Consider the following 23,409-nt stretch of genomic DNA (forward strand, 5'->3'; position numbering starts at 1 on the left):
GATCAGTTTAACATATATGATCCGCACTTATATATAGCAGATTACCTAAATTCAAACTGACCTTGGCCACTGTATGGGAGCAGTATTTTTGAAAGAATGAGCTGTACTAAAACAGTTTCTGCAGTATATTAGGCACAAATATGCTTTCCTTCCATGTTAGGCATGCAGAACTTTTTCCCACCTGTTTATTTTTCCTTAAACAAACATATTATCTGATATAACTAGTCCAAAGAAAATTTTCTCTTCCTCTATGTGAATGAACTCCCCTCTTACCCTTTTGCTAATTCCTGGAGTTCTGATGTAGTTCAGGATCTTATATTACATCCATGTCACTTTTTGGAATCACTTCAGTGGTATAGTGACTTGAATTATTTTCAAGTATTTAATCAGCTTCTGTTTGTCGGTTTTCTCCTTTGACAGTGTAAATTTATTTTCCAAATGCAAATGTATGATAATACAGACTGGCCTCCCTGTGCTGTTATGAGGTTTGAAACAAAAAATAAGTTTTTGTCTTAAAGTCTTTTATAGCTGCAAAAAGTGGCAAAATTAAGACTGCTTCATCAAGTCTGTACTGTAGCTCTCATGACAGTTATTAAATACTGTGGCTGTTTATTTTCTTTTCATCATTGAAAAATTAAGATGTTTTTCCATGGAAATGGACAGCTCCTAAAGGAATGGTTCTGGGTTTCCAAAATATAAGGAAGAACTTTTCTAATAAATGGATTTAGACTTATTCTGTGATTAAAAAAAATAGTAGGTGCTGGATTCAGGGTTTTAGATTTATAGCTGAGCTCTGATATTTACTAGTTTGAGCACTTTGGGAAAAATGATATGCCCTTTCTGTACCTCAGTTTCCTCAGTTATGGAATAAGGATGATAGTGGCTCTCAGTCATTGGATTATGGAATGCTTTAAATGAGACAGAGTGTGTGATGTACTTAGTGAGTGCTCAATAAATATTAATTATTAAGATTTACACACAAGATTATTATATAAAGTAGTGACCTTCCCAGAGGGTTGAAGAATGGCATCACTAGGAAAGATTAATAACGTTCAGTTACCTTTTGTATACAGGTGATGAAATTGAGACTCAGAGGTGACAGGTTATTATAGCTATCTTAATTACCTAACAAGGTAAATTGAAGAGGTTAAGCTTTAAATCTCACTGTTTTATCATACAGCATTATTTAAAGTGGAAATTTGTGCTAGTATAACTTAACTTTTGCCTAAATTTTGAGTTTATCTTATTTGGATACTTAAAATTTTTCATTTGATGAAATTTCCTTAATGGAAAATATACCATAGTTTGTGCATTTTGAGATGTAAGTTGTATGAATAAATAAACAATAAATACTGTTGGAGTTTGAGGACATTATATATGATTTCTCTGTTCCTCACCTAAATTTGGATTTGATTTAGAGAAGATCCTAAAATCAGACAGAATGGGAAAATGATATTGATCTTCAAACAGATAAATAAATATATATTGAATGGGTGGCTTAGGATGAAAGCAAATGGGCTTGCCATTGCTATTCTTTTTCCCAGGACAGATTTTGGAGCAACTAGTCTAAAGGGAAAGTTCGCTCTACAGAGTGGAGTTTTCATTTACCTAGGATCACTACACCACTTCACAGTTACAGCTTTTTTAGCTCTACCTAGTTGAGAGAAGCAAGGATTACTAACTTGTCCATTTCTGTAGGGAGGAGTAAGAGGTAGAACAGGCAGTTTTCTTAAAAATCAAGAGGTTCCAAGTAAGTGTAGATGAGGAGAATGCAGGGATGAAACACTAGATGCAGACCTGTTAAAGTTGGACTACCTGGCAAGAATATTGGCAATCACTGCAGTTGCGTACGATTATCATTATCCTAAAGGCTCCAGCTTAAGAAATAACCTAATGAAATAAAAAACATATATGTAAACATGGAAAGGAAGAATTCAAAGGATCAATAGTGGACGATGATGTCATTTTTTTCAAAGTTCAATAGAACTAAATGAAAAATTATTGACACTACTAGGTGAGAAGACCAAATATCAGATCTTTGCCTTCTGCCAGAGAATTCTAGGATAAAAATTTAAATATAAAAAGTAATTAATCATTAGATTTAGGTTGATGAGAGACAAATCCAGCAGCCCTGGCGACTAACCTCTTTTCCTTTCTTGGTTGCTTAGCAGAGAACTGGCTCAGAAGGTGTTTAGTTCAACAGAAGAACAGTCACTGGGGTCCAGAGGCAGCCCCTTTCTAACAGGGCCATCCCCTGATGAGGAGGTTTCTACTGATACAGATCTCATAGATTTCCCTGACCCTTAGCCTTACAAATATGTGGGGTGTTACTGACGCGAACTTCCTCTCTGCTGGAACATTGGCCGTGTGCACATGGATATGAGCAGTGGATGATGAGAGTTGAGGGCTGGGAATGCTGTGTGTTCTGCTGCTTCTCTGCTTGTCAGTTTTCTCTTGATAACCCCCATGTTCTATCTGGACTGTAAAGTGTTGGTGGTGTTTGCCCATGACTGGCAACTAGGAAGCAAAGAGGGACACCCATGTTTCAAGATGAACACAGGAAAACAATCAATAATCAAAGTATGAGTCGTACAAAAGTATGAATTGCACATCACATCAGAAAGGCAGAATGGGTGGATGTCAGTGACCTTGGATTGGACACGTGTCCCCCGAGGCCAGTGTGATACCAGGAGGAAAAATTTAACCCTGGGAGGATCAAAAAGAGAACAGGGAGGAGGAGAATTCTGAGCCATCAGAATATTTTTCTCAGAGAAAGTGTTTAAAGTAACTGAGTTTATTTTACACTGGCACGATTACATATTTTGCCACCAGTTGAAATGGGGACTCACGAGGTAAGTTCAGTTATACAGAAAAAAACTTAAAGCTCCATTTTTCATGGCTGAGTTATATAAAATTCATACCTCAATTAAAAGAGAAATTGTTATTTGTATCCTACTTGAGGTCATGTTAAGATAATTTATTCATATTTTAAAAAGTGGGAGTTAGATGATTTTCATTGAAGAGATACTTCTGTACAAATACATTTTCTTTTGAACAACATTTACTTTTCAACCAAATGCTTAATAAGTATGTCTGTGACTTTATTTTCCAAGGGTAAAAAGTGGCCTAATGGGAGAAGAAAAATACCAAAATGATTTTCCTAATGTGTTTCCATAATAATAATTTTTCCTTAAACATAAAAGAAGTTACACTAATACATCTAACTCTAGATACAGACTGGAAAACTGAAAAACTAGATTATATAGCCAAGAGGAAATAACATTATGAAATACTCCTACTGATTTACTACATTACCTTTTAAATAAAAGAAATAGAAACAAATGTTAGGAATGTTCTTTCAAGAATAGCTTTTTGCTTGTGGTATTTCATTCTGGCTCTAAACATAACCTACAAATGAAATGAAAAGAGGACATTTATTTGTTTTTATAGAAAACCAAAAAAAGTTTGTTTTGTCACCTACTTGTTAACACTTCATTATGCCAGCTTTCTTTTTTTGTTTTTGAATCTTTTTCTTGAGAAATAATTTTAAACTATAGAAAAGACACAAGAAAAATATAGACAGCATCTGTATACCTTTTACCCAGATTCACCTATTGTTACCTATCATTTTTAAGGACACTTTTCAAAATTTTAATATATTGAGTACTTAAACAAAAGTTAGTCATGCTGCATTGTTTTGTGTGTTTCATGGGCAACATCCCTGCTTCCAGGGAAGGACAGCTGTAGCCAGTCCACACAAGTCCTCTTAGGGCAACAGGAACCAAATTGCCTTTCTTTTGTAATTCTAAGAGGGGCCACTCCACTTGTTGAAAAAAGAGTCAGTGAAGCTCCCAACTATTCTACCTAATGAATAAATTAAAAAACAATAAATAAATAAATGTGTTAGCAAGTAAATAAGTCTTAACAATAGGTATACATTTTAAAAGTGAAAGTCCCAATTTCCAATCTCACTACTCCTTCTGCAACTAACAGTATCTCATAAAACTTTCCAGAAAAATTCTACGGATGTACAAAGATGTATGGCCATCACTATAGAAACAGGTATATATTGGGTTGGCCAAAAAGTTAGTTTGGGTTTTTCCATAAGATGTTATGGAAAAACTCAAACTAACCTTTTGGCAAACCCAATAGTTATAGACATATATAGAATTATAAATACACTTGTAAGTGGAATTACAGATACAGATTTAGAAATCCTTTTCCATATATAGTCTAATGAGATTATACTGTATATACTCTTCTGCAGCTTGCTCTTTCCACGTAGCAAAATATGTTAATTAGCTTGTGATATTAGGTCATATAGATCTACCTCAATCTTTTTAAAAGCTGCATAATATTTCATTGTGTGTATATGCCATAATTTTTTAATCCATACTGCAAATGATAAGTATTTAATTTTTTTCTTTTTACCTCTTGCTGTTACAGAACTAACAAATATCCTTATCTTAACTGAGTTTCTGTAAAATAAACTTCTAGCAGGGTATTTGTGCATTTAAATGGTGATAATAATTGTTAAATAATTTTGATAATGGTCATTTGATATTTCTTGCGTTTGGAACACAGTATGCATTCAGAAAATATTTGTAGAAGGAAGGGAGGGAAGGAGGTAGAAAGGGAGGGAAAGAAGTAAAGAAGGCTAGTCTCTTGGGGACAGTTTCCTTTACCTAAGTGAAGAAGAAGAGGGACCTTTCAGACAAGATTATGATTGCCTTTACTTACAAGTTTTCTACTATGCTTTATATCTTTGTATTTGCATACTTTTAAAATATTATGTAATTTTTATATCTTTCAGAGGCCAGCTTGACTCTTACTTCCTCAGAAAGAATATAAGAAATAGAATGTTAAATATTTTTATTGTATGGTCCTGTCATACCCTAAACTTCTTTATCACACTTGCATTTTCCTTCAATGTCTGTTTCCTTAGATCAGAAGCAAGAAGCACCCTAAGGATCGTGTCTGTCTTGTTTGTCAGTGTATTCTCTACATGAGGATGTCTAGGTGTTCAGCATTTGTTAAAAGCAAAAAGGTGGTGGAGAGGAGAGAATTAGAGAGAGGGAGACAGAGAGATAGGGAGATATAGACACAGAGAGAGAGAAATAGAAAGAGAGAGAGAAAAGAAGGAAGGGAAGGAGTGATTGAGGGAGGGAGGAGAGGAGGGAGATGAGAAGGTTGATGATGCCAGGAGTTAGAGCTGTAAATATGGGAGAAATAGGTAAAAATGAATGGTGAGAAAGAAAAAACTCACAGATACAAGAATCTCAGTATTTTCTGACTAGAATAGGGAAACACTGGGTCATTTTTCAGCAAACCAGAGGAGTTGACCATAGCTTGGTTTCTGACTGCAGAGTGAAAGCTATGAGTGTTGGAAGGTCAAGAATGAGGATTGTTTGGAGGACTTGTTTTTCCATGAAGTGGTGCAAAGAGAACTGGGAAAGGTAACACTGTAAAGGTGAAATATCTGCTTTGTATTCCTAACACTGTGGGAATAGGAATATAATTACGATCATGAATCCATCATAGAGGGGCCACTTGGAAATTGCACTGGACTCAAAGCTCATGTAACATAAGAGTGTGAAGGTTACATGAGATAGTTTTGCTTATTTTTATTTTACATTAGAATGTAATGTAGACATTTATAAAACATTTCCTAGCTAAAATTTCTTTTTGAATCTACTACATTATAATTATATAACTCTTTATCTATATTTCTATATGTCTCTGTATACATACAAAATATAATTATAATGCATAGAGACATTCACATTCACAAATGAACCATCTTAAATTTAATACCATTCATAAGTGTTGTTAAACCTAAAAAATTAAGAAGTAGATTATTCAATTTATAAGCTTCTTGCTTTTTCTGTTTCACTCTCCTTTTTTGGGCCATATGTCTGTTTTCACCAACATTGGAAAGTGGGTTCTTGAAAGGAAAGTAAGTGAAATATTTAAATGATTAATAGCAGGTTGCACATTTTTGGTTCATTTTACTTATCAATATTCTCATATTATCAATATACCTGATTGATGATTGATGTCAACAATAACAGAAGGTGGGATTCAAATTATACTCTAATAGGACCATTTGTTAACCTGTGGAATATGCCTCATTTGGATTTCCTCTCAATTTATTGGAGTTAAATCAACAGGAGGCTGATGCTGCTCATACCTTGAAGAAGCAACTGGCAGAAAGTAGTGCTCGTGGAAAAGTTTCCTTTACAAGTTAAAAAAACATTTTGGCTTCATCCTACATATACTACACTCCAAGGTCTACTGCTACCGTTTTCCAAATTACTCACTGGCTTGATGAATGGCAGTTACAAGTAGTGCTTTTATTGCAATACACAGATGTTGTTGTTTTCCAATTTTTATGAAGTAAATGGAGGGCTTTCATATAGAAAAACTCATTTTGGATGTAATAAAAGAACCTAGATTTCTGCTTTTTAAAGATCCATACAACGCCTACATTTTATTCTTATTTTGTAAAGAAAGTTTATTTAAAGAACCTGTCTTTCTTGGCATTGATAGAAAGCAGGTGTTACCTAATGGGATGAAGCCAGGAGGTTTAATGAGGAATGATAGAGAGTTAGAATAATCATGTTGAGGGTCAGAAAAGGGTTAGAATTCTTATATACAACTGAGTAAAGCTAACAGTGTGTGTGTGTGTGTGTGTGTGTGTGTGTGTGTGTTTGTGCATGTGTGTGTGTGTGTGTATCTGTGGGCATGTATGCAGAAAGAGAGAGAAAGAAAGAGAGGTTGAGAGGGAGTGGATGATGAAAAGGAGGTGAAAATAAGGAAACGTGTGAAAATATTTCCTGATAAAATTTAATTCTACAAATGATTTGGGATTACCTACATTTAAGTTTATTTCAATTGTTTGAGGTTCACAAAGTGTGTGAGACTTTTAAATTAGGGCTTATAATTCAATATAAAGAAATGTAGGGATGAATTTCTTGGAAAAGTTTCTGAGGGCTTTTTGTATAACTATACTATTTGCTATTTGAGCACCTTACTATATCCAGAAACTTAAGGTTGTTTTGGGGGAAAAAAACGTTTACATTTTGTTAAATAACATGACTTTGTAAATCAGTAGGACTCTTGCCTTGTCTATAATTATTTATACTAGCAAAATTTTACAGTGCTTTGTGACTGCCTGGAGGGGTGGGATAGGGAGGGTGGGAGGGAGGGAGACGCAAGAGGGAAGAGATATGGGAACATATGTATATATATAACTGATTCATTTTGTTGTAAAGCAGAAACTAACACACCATTGTAAAGCAATTATACTCCAATAAAGATGTTAAAAAAAAAAAAAAAAGGAAGCCCTGGTTTGGGGACTGGCTTTACTTTTATCTAAAAGCATTTTACCTACTTGGGTAGCATATAGTTAAAAATGTATACCAGAAACACAAACCTCTGTTGAGATAATAAAAGATTTGCATTCACCCCCCCAAAAAAAAGAAATCTGAATAATATTCATAGTTATTACTTTCTCCCCATATGTCCCCTTCCTCCACACATGCATGGCCTTCCCCATTATCAATATCCCTCAACAGAGTGGTTCATTTGTTACAATTGATGAACCTCATTGACACACTGTGATTACCCAAAGTCTATACTTTGCATTATAGTTAACTCTTGGTGGTGTGCATTCTATGGGTTTCTAAAAATCCTCTGTTCTCTGCCTTTCCATCACTCCCCACTGTCCCCCAGCCTCTGGCAACTACTGATCTTTATACTGTTTCCATAGTTTTGCCCCTTCCAGAATGTCATATAGTTGGTATTATATAGTATGTAGACTTTTCAGATTGGCTTTTTTCACTTAGCAATATGCAGTTAAGTTTCTTCCACATCTTTTCATGGCATGATAGCTCATTTCTTTTTAGTATTGATTAATATCCCACAGTTCATTTATCCATTTACCTACCGGAGGATATCTTGGTTGCTTCCAAGTTTTAGTAGTTGTGAATAAAGCTGCTGCAAGCATCTGTGTGAAGGTTTTTCTGTGGATGTGAGCATTCAGTTCTTTGGGTAAATATCAAGGAGTGGTCTGACGATTTTTTAATGGTGCTTTGAATGTTTACAACTCTCCCTGTCTTTTTGTTTATATGGCATTAGTGAATTTTTTTATAATTTCTATTTTATGTATAACAGTATGTATTGGTAACTTTTCAGTGGTACCTAGCCGGCCTATATATTTGCCTGTTTGTATGCTACATTCTGTGACTTTTGTGACCATATCCCTGTGCCCACTAGTGGATTTTTGTCTGGTAAAATAATGATTTTGTTTTAATAGTTCATAAATGACCCTCAAAATGATAAAGTGAAAAGAAGCCAAAAATTCTAAACTGTCTTTGAACAAACCAAATGCATTTTAGTCAAACCAAATGCATTTTAGTAGTTATTTCCTTCTTTGAATCATATCCAGCCAACATTTTACCCATGGGAAGTTTCTTGAAACTTTACAAAAGGCAGAATAATACTCATTAATATCTGTGGATTTTCAGGTAATTTGCATATTTATTTAATCTTTATATTTTATGAGGTAGATCTAATTTATTAATTGAAGAGATTTCAGTTCCCCTTTGTAGTGCCTCTTTCTGATCACATTAACTTCTTTAATTTAATAGAAGCTCTAATAAAAATAAATAACATCAGCAAGATGCAGAGGGAAATGAGAGTCTGCTCTCTGTTCACAGAAGACATTACACTGGTTTCACGGGAATGAATACCTCTGAATTCATCTGAACCCCCAATCCACCCCAAATGGACATAGTGCTGAAGTGGACATAGTAAAAAGATGCACATTTAAGGAAAAGAGAGCAATTTTTTCCAGCTTTATTGAGATATAATTGAGAAATAAAAATCATATCTATTTAAATGTAAAATATGATGATTTGAGCTACATATATATTATGAAATCATTAACACAATCAAGCTAGTTACCATGTCCATCACCTCACATACATTTTTTGATGAGAGCACAAGATCTATTCTCATAGCAAATTTCAAGTATACTATACAGTATTGTTAACTATAGTCATCATGCTGTACATTAGATCCCCAGAATCTATACATCTTATAACTATTTATCTTATACTCTATGGCTAATATCTCCCCATTCCTCCCTCACCCCACCACTCCGCAGCCCCTAGCAACCACGATTCTACTCTTTGCTTCTGTGAGTTTGGCTATTTTAATTAAGATTTCACATATAACTGAGATCATACAGTACTTGTTTTTCTGTGTCTGGCTCATTTCTTTTAGTGTAATGTTCCCAGGGTTCATCCATATTGTTGCACATGGCAGAATTTCCTTCTATTTTATGGCTTAATAATATTTCATAATTATAATTTTATGGCTGAATATATATATGTATATACTGCAGTCCCATCAGCAGTGTAGAAGGGTTCCCTTTTTTCCATATCCTCTCCAACACTTATCTCTTAATTTTTTGATAGTAGCCATTTGAACAGGTGTGAGGTGATATCTTATTGTGGTTTTGATTTGCATTTCCTGTTGGTTAGTGATGTTCAGCAGCTTTTCATATACCTGTTGGCCATTTTATGTTTGCTTTAAAAAATGTCTGTTCAGATTGTTTGCACATTTTTTTAACAGGATTATTTGTTTTTTCGCTATTGAGTTGCATGAGCTCCTCATATAATTTGGGTATGAACTTCTTATCAGATATATGGTTTGCAATTATTTTTCTCCCCAAAGAGTAAATTCTAACAAAATGGTATGCTAATTTGATATCTAAAGAGAAATAGCCACTTCCTGTTTTTGTCTCCCATTCTATCCCATGTCTTTCCTGTGACACTCATTACATTCTTCCTTATATTATAGTAATTTGCACTTACATCTTCTCTCCTTCACATTTAAAATTTTTCTTAAACTCACTGTTGCTAAGCCCAGTTCCTTAATGATAATAGTATGTTGGTTTAATTAATCAATACAATTTAAAGACCTTTTATCAGAATGGACTTAAAGCTAAAAAGTCCTTTGGGACCTTATTCTCAATACTATACAATCTAAAAAAGTGACATAAGATCCTTTCTAAATGTAAACCCGTGGTTTGTGTTCAGTGATAATTATAAAAACTTTTTATCCCCAGGTCCCTGTCTTTTTTTTTTTTTTTTTTTTTTTTTCGGTATTCGGGCCTCTCACTGTTGTGGCCTCTCCCATTGCGGAGCACAGGCTCCGCACGCGCAGGCTCAGCGGCCATGGCTCACGGGCCCAGCTGCTCCGCGGCATGTGGGATCTTCCCGGACCGGGGCACGAACCCATGTTCCCTGCATCGGCAGGCGGACTCTCAACCACTGCGCCACCAGGGGAGCCCCAGGTCCCTATCTTAAATCTTGTGATTAGCCCAGAAACTTGCTGGCAGGAGGGTTTCATCAGTCATGGTTCAATTGCTCTGGGTGGCCTATAAGCATTATGTCATTATCAGCTGCAGGATGAGCTGGTCACACTCTTTGTAGGTTCACTAAGTTGTTCTATCAGCTCTCCAGAAGTAAATGCAAATAAACGGGTTCCAAACCCCTTCAGAGCACACTGTAAATCTTTGTAACTTCATGGCCAAATGGTAAACCGCAGGACCACATGACTCAATTCCCTTGAGACAGTCGTGTTATTCCTGTCAGACTTTTCTTCCCCCATTCATCAGCTGGAGGCTTTCATCTCCTTTTAAAGTCATGGCCTTTCAAGTAGGGGTGAAATTACACCTGTCAGTAATAAATGTGCCCAGTACTCTCTATCATTCTGTCATTTCACAAAAGGTATTAAAAGGAAGCATAGCTTATTCCAAATTCAGTAGCAACACTTTTTTCTTTTCTCCACAGTACTTTTCAGTACCTTCCAGTTATGTAATTGTTGAGAGAATTTAAAACATTCTCACGTAAGATGGTTTTAAAAATATTCCCCTAAATCAGGGAACCTTGAGGAAATTAGCTTCCATGTGAGCTATACATTATATTCAGTAACTGCATTAAACTTATTTGACAGAAAGATTTAACTGTATACATAATCTACAACGGCAATCTAAATATGTCCCTTAGCACACTTGTTCTGTTTATTTTTTCTACCTTACCCTCTGATAACTTTGTGTTTGCCTGTAATACCATACAGCAGGTGCACCTGGACAGCCACCATTTTATTTACATAGAGAACAAAGTTAATGTTTTATCAAATGCAGGTCACACCTGGGTTGAGGCATTAGTAGGAAGCAGGGTTCAAGTCAAAATTGCAACTTGCTTTCAGCCTGATATTTGAACTCCATTGAGCAAACTCTCTTGAGTTCTCTTGAAAGTTCTGAGGACTTGGTCTCTTAACTCCCCATTTACTGAAGGATGAAAGGGAAGCCAGGAGACTGAATACATTACTGGTAGTGCTACCACTCTCTATGGTAGTTCTGGATCTAAGCAATGAGAAAAAATGAATTGTGTCATTATTGCCCATACCATGAACTCCATACACTGTCCCAGGTAGAGAATTCTTGAAATACAAATCAATTTGGCCTGATGTACATGAGGGTGAGGGAAAAAGTTTGGGTCAATATCCTAAAAGTCAACTAGGTAAATGAATGAATACTGTGTGAACGTCACAAATCACTGATAATGATCGTAGTGTAAAGAGTTTTTGTTGTAGTTGTTGTCATCCCTCAAGGAGAAAGTATGTGCCATTTGTTCTTAGGTTAGTGATACTGTGAAGAAGACACGAATACAGTTATCCACCACAATTATTAGCAAAAAACTGTATTTTACTTTTTTCAGAACACAAAGGAAATATATAATTCTTCTGTCTCTGTACCTTGTTTCTTACCCTGTGTTGTCCATTTTCTTATTTCCCCTAAGGAGAAAAAAAAAACAAACAGTAAACTAAAAAAACAGAGCCTAAAACTTAGTGAAAAGGGTGGATTGACCCAGCGTGTTACTAAACTAAAAAATTTATGTCAAAAACACAATGCAAATTTAATTTGTCTGGAAATGATTACATTAGAGTCTGATGAGAAGACATCTGAAGTATCTATTTGAAGCTTTATCAACTAATATCCTATTTATAGAAACCTCAACCATATATAAGGCTAAAAATGAATTACTATTTTTTAATGTGTTGTGTTTTTTGATCCTTCTTTAAATTTTTAATCTCTATTGGAGTATAGCTGACTTACAGTATTGTGTTAGTTTTAGGTGTACAGCAAAGTGATTCAGTTATACATATACGTGTATCTATTCTCTTTCAGATTCTTTTCCCATATAGGTTATTACAGAATATTGAGTAGAGTTCCTTGTGCTATTCAGTAGGCCCTTGTTGATTATCTATTTTATATAAGTAGCATATACATGTTAATCCCAAACTCCTAATTTATCCCTCTCCCTGATGTTTCCCCTTCAGTAACCATAAGTTTGTTTTCTAAGTCTGTGTGTCTATTTCTGTTTTGTAAATAAGTTCATTTGTATCATTTTTCTAGATTCCACATATAAATGATAGCATATGATATTTGTCTTTTTCCCTCTGACTTATTTCAGTTAGTATGGTAATCTCTGGGTCCATGCATGTTGCTGCAAATGGCATTATTTCATTCTTTTTTTATGGCTGAGTAATATTCCACTGTATATATGTACTGCATCATTTTTATCCACTCATCTATCAATTGCTTCTGTTTATCTGTAGGCTATTGTAAATAGTGCAACAATGAACACTGTGGTGCATGTATCTTTTTGAATTATGGTTTTCTCTGGATATATGCCCAGGAGTGGGATTTCTGGATCGTATGGTAGCAGTATTTTTATTTTTTTAAGGAACCTACATACTGTTCTCGATAGTGGCTGTACCAATTTACATTCCCACCAATAGTGTAGGAGGGATCCCTTTTCTCCACACGCTCTCCAGCATTTGTTGTTTGTAGACTTTTTGATGATGGCCATTCTGACCCATGTGAGGTGATACCTCATAGTAGTTTTGATTTGCATTTCTCTAATAATTTGCAATGTTGAACATCTTTTCATGTGCTTTTTGGCCATCTATAAGTCTTCTTTGGAGAAATGTCTATTTAGATTTCTGCTCACTTTTTTTAATTGGGTTGTTTCTTGTTTTGATATAGAGCTGCATGCGCTGTTTGTATATCTTGGAGGTTAATCCCTTGTTGGGTGCTTCGTTTGCAAATATTTTCTCCCATTCTGTAGGTTGTCTTTTCATTTTGTTTATGGTTTCCTTTGCTGTGCAAAAGCTTTTAAGTTTAATTAGTCCCATTTGTTTATTTTTGATTTTATTTTCACTACTCTAGGAGGTAGATCCAAAAAGACATTGCTGCGATTTATGTCAAAGAGTGTTCTGCCTATGTTTTCCTCTAAGAGTTTTATAGTATCTGGTCTTACATTTAGATCTTTAATCCATTTTGAGTTTATTTTTGTGTATGGTATTAAAGAATGTTCTAATTTCATTCTTTTACATGTAGCAGTCCAGTTTTTCCAGCACCACTTAATGAAGAGACTGTCTTTTCTCCATTGTATATTCTTTTCTCCTTTGTAGATTAGTTGACCATAAGTATGTGGGTTTACTTCTGGGCTTTCTATCTTGTTCCATTGATCTATAAATCTGTCTTTGTGCCAGTACCATACTGTTTTGATTAGTGTAGTTTTATAGTATAGTCTGAAGTCAGGGAGCCTGATTTCTCCAGCTTTGTTTTTCTTTGTCATGGTTGCTTTGGCTCTTCGGGTTCTTTTGTGTTTCCACACAAATTTTAAGATTTTTTGTTCTAGATCTGCAAAAAAATACCATTGGTAATTTGATAGTGATTGCATTGAATCTGTAGTTTGCTTTGGGTAGTATAGTCATTTTCACACTATTGATTCTTCAAATCCAAGAACATGGTATATCTCTCCATCTGTTTGTGTCATCTCTGATTTCTTTCATCAGTATCTTATAGTTTTCTGAGTACAGGGCTTTTGCCTTCTAAGGTAGGTTTATTCCTAGGTATCTTATTCTTTTTGATGCTATGGTAAATGGGATTGTTTCCTTAATTTATTTTTATTGTCTTTCATTGTTAGTGTATAGAAATGCAACAGATTTCCATGTATTAATTTTGTATCCTGCAATATTACTGAATTCATTGATGAGCTCTAGTAGTTTTCTGGTAGCATATGTAGGATTTTCTGTATACAGTATCATGTCATCTGCCAACAGTGACAGTTTTACTTCTTCTTTTCCAATTGGATTCCTTTTATTTCTTTTTCTTTTCTGATTGCTGTGGCTAGGACTTCCAAAAAAATGTATTGTGTTTTGTGGAATCTCTTTATCTATATAAATGATTTGTGAAAATTGAGTTATTCCTATTTCTTTACCTAGATAATCCTTATACTAAATAATTTTCTGTGGTTTAAAGTGTTCTAATACTATTTCCACTTAAATAGCTTTTGAACAATCCTCTCAATTAGGTGCAAAATGCCTCTGAACACCCCAAACCCTAACATTGCAGCCTTGGGCTATCACTCCAAGTCTTCTTCCATTTAATGCATGGTTCTTAAGAAGCTTGTTTTTCTGTTTTATTCACCTTTAGAAGATAAGAAGCACGAACACAAAACAATTAAGTACCATAGCGAGAAGGTAAAAACTAACAGGGAAGGAGAGAAAGGAAAATAACAATGACGTGCTGGACATTTTATTAGGCTCTTTCACATTTAATGCTCACAACCTTACATGAGGTACATTACTTATTTCACAAATAAGTACATGAGGTACATTACTTATTTCACGAATAAGTAAGCTATGGCATAAGGCATGCAATTTTCCTCAAGGACAGTAAGCAACAGAATTGGGATATTAACTCAGGATATTTTACCTTAATCCAGTGGGGAAAAGTTAGAAGGATGACATAAGTCACCTATACAGTGAGTGTAAATGTTGTGTAGTGTGTTTGTCAGAGCAAGAAGTAGAGAATTCATTTTAGGGAGATCCATAGAAATGTTTAAAATATACAGAGCTTTGAAGTCATTGGTATCATGTCTTTTGTGGAACCTCTCATTTTCTAAAGATAACTAATACATTATTTTACATATTTTTGTTGTCACTGCCTGAATCATTTAACTCTAAAACTGATGTGGCCCCTCGGCTGTCTCAAATAAATTTAAATAACTCAGTTCCTTAAACTCAATTCATTATAATCCCAAATTACATTATTTCCTTCACTCTCTCCCCAAAACTCAGTCATATACATAATGCCAATCAGGATAAACAGAAGCACTTGTCTCCTGCCCCATTTCAGCTGGCTTTTATGTTTTACTGATATGCACCCCTACCATGTAGCAGTATTTTACAAGATGCAATCCACAGGTCACCTCCATGAGAATCACCTATGTTGCTCTTTGTAGAAAGCTGAATTAGGTCATCAGGGACTGGGGCTTAGGCACTTAAATCTGAGAACCACTGTCTTTCAGTTCAACATCATTTCCCTTTGTACATATGATGGTGGTGTTTTGCACTGACTGCATTTTACAATCCATCTACACTACAAAGACTAACGCTTGCCCAAAACACTGTTAACTGAGACAGAAGTGATGGGGAAAACAAATGTCTGTCTTTGGTTTATAACTCTGAACACTGTTGGCCATGCTCTTCCTGTTCCTTTGCCAAAAAAAGCAGGCCGGAACATATTTGATTCATTCTCTCCAATTATTTTAAGTTATTACTGTTGTTTCCCAATTAGTATGGAATTGGGTTTTGTTAATTGATGCTATTATTCATGGACCCCTGTCTTATTCGTTAAGTACATTTGTAATCTGTATTCCATTTTTTCTGTCTGTATATATAACAAATCATCCATTTACAAGTTAGGTTTACGTTAACAGATTGTTAATGTCAGTTTACACTGAAATTATGATATTCTTCCTATCTTAATGAGAAGAGTTTTGATTAAAATTAACTGTTATCTTAGAATATTTTGTCTCAAGGGGTGATTCAAAACACATAGAGTGTTCCTGACAGAAAGTGTCCTAGGAAGTGCATTTGTACGACTAATAGTGACCAGGTCCCTGTAGCTCTATATCTAATACAGATGACAGAGGTACATGGCAGTGGGGAGGCATTGTCTCTAAATTAAAGGCACTTTTACTGAAAAAGGAGATCTTGATGTAGCAGATGTCACAGATACTCTAATTAGAGAAGATGGCTCTGATTTGATGTGGGTGATGGGGAAGAACTGGGTCAGGTCTTCTGCTGGAAAAGCATGTGTCACTGTGTCCTTGGAAGCCTAGCGGCACTCCTGAAAGGTTAGGAGTCAAAGTTCATGTAGTTTGTTTGACAGAGAAGTTAGGTAATATGGGACAATGCTTTTTTTTTTTTTTTTTTAACTTGTAAGAATAAATGCTGTCAATTTCTGGCAATGTGGCTCTTTTTAACATAGGGGAAAATTAGGGGTTTGGGATTAAAAGACACAAACTGCTATCTATAAAATAGGTAAGCAACAAGGATATATTGCATAGCACAGGGAATTATGGCCATTATCTTGTAATAAGTTTTAATGGAGCATAGTCTGTAAAAATACTGAATCACTATGCTGTACACCTAAAACTAATGTAATATTGTAACTCAACTATACTTCAGTAATGTGTTATCTTATTGCATTGAATGTCAGTTACCTGGATTTCAGCGTTAATAGATCTTTACTTCAAAACTAAATAATAAAATTTCTAGTTATCCCTGCCTATAAAAAAGTAGATGAGTTAGTCCCATTTACCAAAAGTTTTGAAAAAGTATTGCATACACATGCTATTAAAATGTTGTTTGACGTTGACATGTTTTGAAAGGTTTTCTGATCAGAAGAGAAAAACATGATTTTAATGTCAACAAGAAGAAGACACCTTTGCGTGAACTTGTACCAAAATTTTATGAACTATTGTTAACTATAGGCTCAAGTTTCCCATATCTTTATGGATATACTTAAATGTTTATCAACTAATTATATTTTAAATACCATATTCTATTATGGATTTCCTCAATGGTAAAGAGTATTAAAAGTTCATTTGTATTTTAATAGTATACTTTACTTGAAAATCTCTGTATTTTTATTTCATTAACTCTTTCCTTCTCTCTGTGTAGTCAAATTTTGGCTAATACTGAGAACTGAAATTGCTAATATTTACTAATATGAACAAATTAGTGTACTAGGCTTTAGAAATCCTGATTTGAGCTTAGGGAACTGTAAACAGTGCAGAATTTAGATATCATTGGCTATTTACTGGTCAAACATTGTTCATTGGCTAGGTAAATAATGATATGGAAGCAAACTTGTACAAGTGCAAAGTAAATAACAATGTGTTTACTTTTTTCTACTATTTCAATCTATTTATAACAAAGTATTATGGGTTATTGGAAGTCAAACTTCTTTACAAAGTAAATCTTTAGGAATACTTTAATGCCTAACTGCAATGTGTCTACTTTAGAATAGAAAACTGACACCACTGATTCACCCTAGGTGGGCATGCATCTTGGTATTTTCAACAATGTTAGCTTAGAATTAATTTCTGTCTCCCCTGTTTCACTCAGCAACCTTTACAAGACCTGAAGGGCATTATTGAAAAAAACACATTATTGCTTGTGGGCATGGAGTAGAGTAGGTATAGTTGGGTGGGTATCTGGGCCCTCACTATCTCCTTCAAAGTAGAGCAGTCTGGGGGTTACTCTCAACGCCATTCCTTCAGCTGCTTGGGAGCTGATAATTAACCGTAATTATCCACAGCTTAGTTACTAACCCTCTCCAGGAAAGGGGAGCTATTTCCTCTGATTGGTTAATACAACCTCAGATGTCTAAGAGTTAACCTCAAGTAAAATTATAACAAGTATCACAGTGTTGTATTGTATTATGTTGTATCATATTCTATTTTCATGTAAATTTTGTTTGTGTGTCTTCCCAGGTAAACTGTTAACTTCATTTTGGGTGTCAAGACTGGAACCAGGCCAAAGTAGCTCTTTTTTGTGAGCCCTAGCCTTCTGGCTGCCCCCAAACATATAAAATTACAATGAAGGGTTAAGAATCCATTATAACCTATAAGCATCTTATGGTTATATTAATGAAGGTCAAGCCTGGAAAGAATAAGCTTTTACTCTTTAGGTTTTTGAAGAAAAAATAAGAGGTCGAGCAAGGTTTACTCTTGGAATTAAGAGGTAGGAGGTATTGTATGAAGTCAAGTTATATTTAAAGAAAAAGGTATTATCTGCAACATTTAAGATTTTTATCTCATGAGCATGTAAGTAAAGAGAGTAAACAGCTTTTCTTAAACAGACACAGGACTGAAGGACAACCAAGCAAATACGTAATTTGATAATAATTAAATATTAAGTCTTTCAAGTTTGTGATCAAGTATTCTTATATTCAAAATTGTACCATGGATACAAAAAAGTTAAGGACCTCTACTGTGTTAGAAAAGAATTAGAGGGCTTCCCTGGTGGCGCAGTGGTTGAGAGTCTGCCTGCTAATGCAGGGGACACGGGTTCGAGCCCTGGTCTGGGAGGATCCCACATGCCGCGGAGCAACTGGGCCCGTGAGCCACAACTACTGAGGCTGCGCATCTGGAGCCTGTGCTCTGCAACGAGAGAGGCCACAACAGTGAGAGGCACGTGCACCGCGATGAGGAGTGGCCCCCCACTTGCCGCAACTGGAGAGGGCCCTCGCACAGAAACGAAGACCCAACACAGCAAAAATAAATTAATTAATTAATAAACTCCTACCCCCAACATCTTCTTTAAAAAAAAAAAGACAAGAATTAGAGATATATAAAAGTAATTTAGAGGTGAAATCATATTAGGTAAATATCGATGAAGTCTTAGAAGATAAAATGGAAGCACAAACTAAAATCATATAAAAATAGTTGAGGTAGCAGGAAGGGATTTCTTTCTGAAGGGTCTTGCAGCCAGATCAGTCACATGAACTCTGATTATTAACACGATTTTTATTACTAATAAACTAAAATATATATATCAATTTTTCCCAATTCAATTGAAGAGGAGATAGCTAATAACAAGTGGATTTTTACTTATTGTAGTTAGAGTAGGGTTTACTATATTATAAATAGAACAAACTACTAGTTAAGGGCTTAAAATAAGTACCTTCTAATAGCAGGAATGAAATAAAATTTTTATTTAAAGCACAGGTGAAACTCATAATAAAAATTATTTTTTAAAAATAGAGGAAGTGTGATATCTATATATGTAATACTTATTACTCTTTTGGGGGACCCAATTTATTATTCCAGGAGGACCCAATTCCAGCATGTGTGTATGTGTGTGTGTGTGTGTGTGTGTCTGTGTGTGTGTCTGTGTGTGTGGGTAGGCTTCCTCACACCAATGAGCAATTCTTGGACGCCAGTACATGTCCAAGAATTTGAATTAATTCTGACCTATCTACTTGGAGATAGCATCAGATTACACAGGTAAAGGGCTTGGTCACACAAGACCACTCCTTACTTCAGATGCCAATTACAAGTCCAGTTTGTTACCTGTACTTCTGACCCACTGACTATATAAATCAGTGGTTCACATGACCCCTTCCTTGGGTTTGGTTAATTTACTGGAACAGCTCACAGAATTCAGGAAAACCCGTTTACTCACTAGAGTCCTGATTTATTACAAAGGATATTACAGGATATGGATCAACAGTCAGATGAAGAGATATATAGGGTGAGGTCTCAAGCAAAAGAGTTTCCATACTCGTGGAGCTTGGGGCCTGGCATAGTGGCACCTGGAAGTGATCTGGTTCCCCAGCCTGAAGGCTCTCTGAACCCCCTCCTTTTGGGTTTTTATGAAAGCTTCATTACATAGGCATGATTGATTAACTCATTGGCCATTGGTGATTGATTCAACCTCCAGCTCCTCTCTCCTCCCTGGAAATCATGGGGGGAGGGGAAACTGAAATTTTCAGCCCTCTAATCACATGGCTGGTTCTCCTGGCTACCAGCCCTCATCCTTAGTACTTTCCAAAAGTCACCTTCCATAATATGAATGTAGACTCAATAGTGATGGAAAGGGGTTTGTCAAGAATAACAAAACACCCATTTCATCTTTCTGGCTCTGAGGCACTTTCAGAGACTGAGGATAGGAGACCAAATATTGTCATAAAAGCTGTTCTTATTCTTCTTATTGCTTAGGAAATTCCAGGTGTTTTGGGAGCTGTGAGCCAGGAAACGTGGATGAAGATCAAATATATATGAGAAATATATTTTGGTCATCTGAATGACCAAGTCTATATTTATTTCTTATAAATCATGATATCACAATTACTAAAGTGATCTTTGGTTACCTTTCAGTTTTGCAAAGACATTCAGAGCTCAGGGACAATTTTAAGTTGTTGAATATTTTATTAGAAGGTAATTGACTGACTTGTCTGAACCTGTGAAAATACAAACTAGATATGAAAAGAATTACCTATACAGCATTAAAATCCAGGGAGAATCAGTTTACCACCAAAGGAAATAATTGGGAAAGATCCCTACTCCAGTTTACACTTCATTGTGATATGTTAGGGATACATTGTTTATCAAAACTTGTTGAATCAAAATGCCACGAGGTCGCAGTGGCCTGCTCAAGGCAGTGGCCTTTCAGAGGGCACTGAAGGCCCTTTAGAGTTGACATTCTATTTCTATCTTGTATTTTTCGATAATTGAACTTCCTATTTAGACACATGGCATTTTCTGAATACATTTAATGTTGGAAAACATTTAATTACTTATTTCCTTAACCTTTATTATCTTCTTCAATCCTAAAAGAAGGAAAGAAGAAAATATTATATTTAATGTGCCAGCCACCCAACTAGATGCCTTACACATATTATGTATCTAGAATGTAGTTAAATATTCAGCAGATATTTAGTACTCTTGAAGGACTGAAATAAAGTATATTTTCCTTCATCTCAAAACACAGTGCAAACAGATCTTCACTAAGCACCTATTAAACCTCTCACTCTCTAAGCTCCTATCACTCTCTGTGACAGTTGATTTGATTTGCCTAGGTAAAATATCTGTCCACATATGCATTTTATGTTTAGGGATATATTCCAGGGTGATTGCATCTGATACAATGATTTTGTAATATTTTTTCTCTATTGCAATGGGCTAAGCTGAGGTTGAGAGAATTTGTCATGATGCTGTTAGCAGTCCATTTTCTACTATAAAAATGACTAAATGATCTGTAAACTTATTGTTTTCCAATTTCCATATAAACATTTTGATATATTAATGAAAAATGCCATTAGTAGTCAAAAGCATTGAGAGAATGAGATAATACAGAGTTGTGGAAACAATTTTAAAATATGTGATATAAAATACAAAGCATTTTGTTATTGTTATTGTTCTTAGGTTGAATGCATATATTTTCACAAGTTACATTTATGAAAAAAGATACAAAAAAATCCATGCAACAGTACACACTTGTCTCAACACCTGTAGGCAGATTACAGTGGTCAAGGCTGTGCAGTGAATTTAGAGATAAGAATCTTTGGAGTTGAATGTTTGCCATTACCCTTGCTTATTGATAAGGGCAGTAATACAATGTGTAACTTTATTTATGGGTGGCTTATCAGTGGATGACTCCAGAGAAGAATGAAAAGAGCAATTTGTTGAAAAGGAGGTGACTACAGAGGTGCCAGGGATGTCTTGGTAATGAAGGAGGTGTAGTTCTACTCTCAGAGATAGCACAGGAAGATTTCTGAAAGGGCTTTGTGATTGAGAGCTATTGTGACTTTATTCAAGATGTTCATAAAACAGTTTTGAAATGAATTTAATAAATCTTTCATTTGTATTTTCTGTTTGATCTACGATTGAGTGAACTTAGACTACGTTACTATTGCTTCAGGGGAATGGCTTTATTCCTGATGATAAATTCAGGTTGGACTCCTCATTCCTGTCATCATTCTCATCCCTTGATTTAATTAGTTCTTTGAGGTCATGTTTAATCAACTTTACACTGACTGACTGATAGTCTCTCCTGTCTCTTTTGTATCCTTAAATCTGTGCCCTGTAGAAAGTCAGAGCCCTGGCTTTACAGCAAAGTAGATCTGGGTTCAAATTTTGGCCTAGCTACTTTCTAGCTATGGGATTTTTGGCCATTTATCCTCTATAAACCTTACTTTCCTAGTATATAAAATAAGAAAAATGATGTCTGCCTTTGGGGGTTGGTTTGTGATGAAGACTAAATGACACAAGTATTTAGAGCACTTGGCCTACATTATTTAGGTAAATTGGAGCTATTTCTGTGACTGCTACTTCCAGGCTCTGGAACTGTCTCAACAGCTCTATCTACTTCATCAAGTGAGTGACCTTTAGTAAAGTCACTGACACCCTTTTCTAGTGGTCCCTGTGAGTATTTCCAGTGGAGAGCTTCCCTCCTTCAATTATTGCCTTAAATATTTGGTATATTATGAAAAATATTTTTTTCCGGGATCCAGTTATGGGTGTGAAGCCACATCAGTTTTATACAAGATGCTTTGAAATGTGTGCTGTGAATGTTGCCACTTGAAGAGGACTTCTTCCCTTTTCCCAAGGAGTAAGCTTGGAACCTATTTAAGAGAGTAGTTAACATTATGAAGACTTATGAAAGATTAAATACCAGATTCTAAAAATACTGCTTTTGGACTCACTGAGTAAAAAGCTCAACTAATAGTTAGACAAACATTGGAGATCCTGGGGTGAAGGAGATAAGAACTCTTTCTAGAAGATCTTAGTTGTAATTATTTGCTTATAAATAATTAATACAGTATGGTAAGTGCTTCAAATGAGGTGTCAACCCAGTGCTGGGGCATGCAGAAAAGGCAGATATTTGGCCTGGATCTTTAAGGAAGTGAGAATTTTCTAGGACATTGGGGGAAGTGTGGGCTGCTGAGGGGAATGTATTAAGGAAAAAGACTTTTATAGTCTTAGAGTGAAGCATTGTGTTAGGAATGTTTAGTGGACAAAGAAGGCACTTAAAGTTCAATACAACAAGCTGAGCATGAAGAAGCAAGTTGGGGCCAGATGCTAAAGGCCTTGAGTGTCATGCTTAGAAAGTCAGTCTCTTTTCTGTAAGGTTGGGGAACAATTGGATTCTTTAATACAAAGATCTGCCATGATCATTTTTATTAGAATAGTAATTCTTCTGGTCATGGAAGAGGAGAAACTGATAGTGGGGGACTAATTGGGAGACTGTGGCAATAGTCAGGTGAGAGGCGATGTAAGATGAAGAAGGGCATTGAATAGGAATACAACAGTCCAGGTGTACTGTGACCTATACGGGGGAGCTTCTGTTTTCTTCTTCACATCAACATGGAATGATTTTGCCTGCACCATGGCCCTACTGTCTGGATCAGGCCATCCTCAGATGAGTTAGATCAGAGAATGTTGATCAGTGCTCTGTTTCAAATCTCAG

General features: G+C 35.4%; 1 protein-coding gene across 2 annotated transcripts in view; it reads left to right on the forward strand.

Moving 5' to 3' along the window:
- Positions 1-23,409, forward strand: part of CFAP299 (cilia and flagella associated protein 299) — a 628,423-nt gene that overhangs the window by 267,928 nt on the left and 337,086 nt on the right. Inside the window, exon 4 of one of the 2 annotated variants that reach the window (XM_019932792.3) lies at positions 6,159-6,230. The exons of the other annotated variant lie outside the window; for it this stretch is intronic. Coding sequence (XP_019788351.1) covers positions 6,159-6,230 — 72 coding nt within the window. The remainder of the gene's footprint in view (positions 1-6,158; positions 6,231-23,409) is intronic. 2 annotated transcript variants of the gene reach the window in all.

Source organism: Tursiops truncatus, chromosome 5, assembly GCF_011762595.2.
Source record: "Tursiops truncatus isolate mTurTru1 chromosome 5, mTurTru1.mat.Y, whole genome shotgun sequence".
Taxonomy (NCBI): Eukaryota; Metazoa; Chordata; class Mammalia; order Artiodactyla; family Delphinidae; genus Tursiops; species Tursiops truncatus.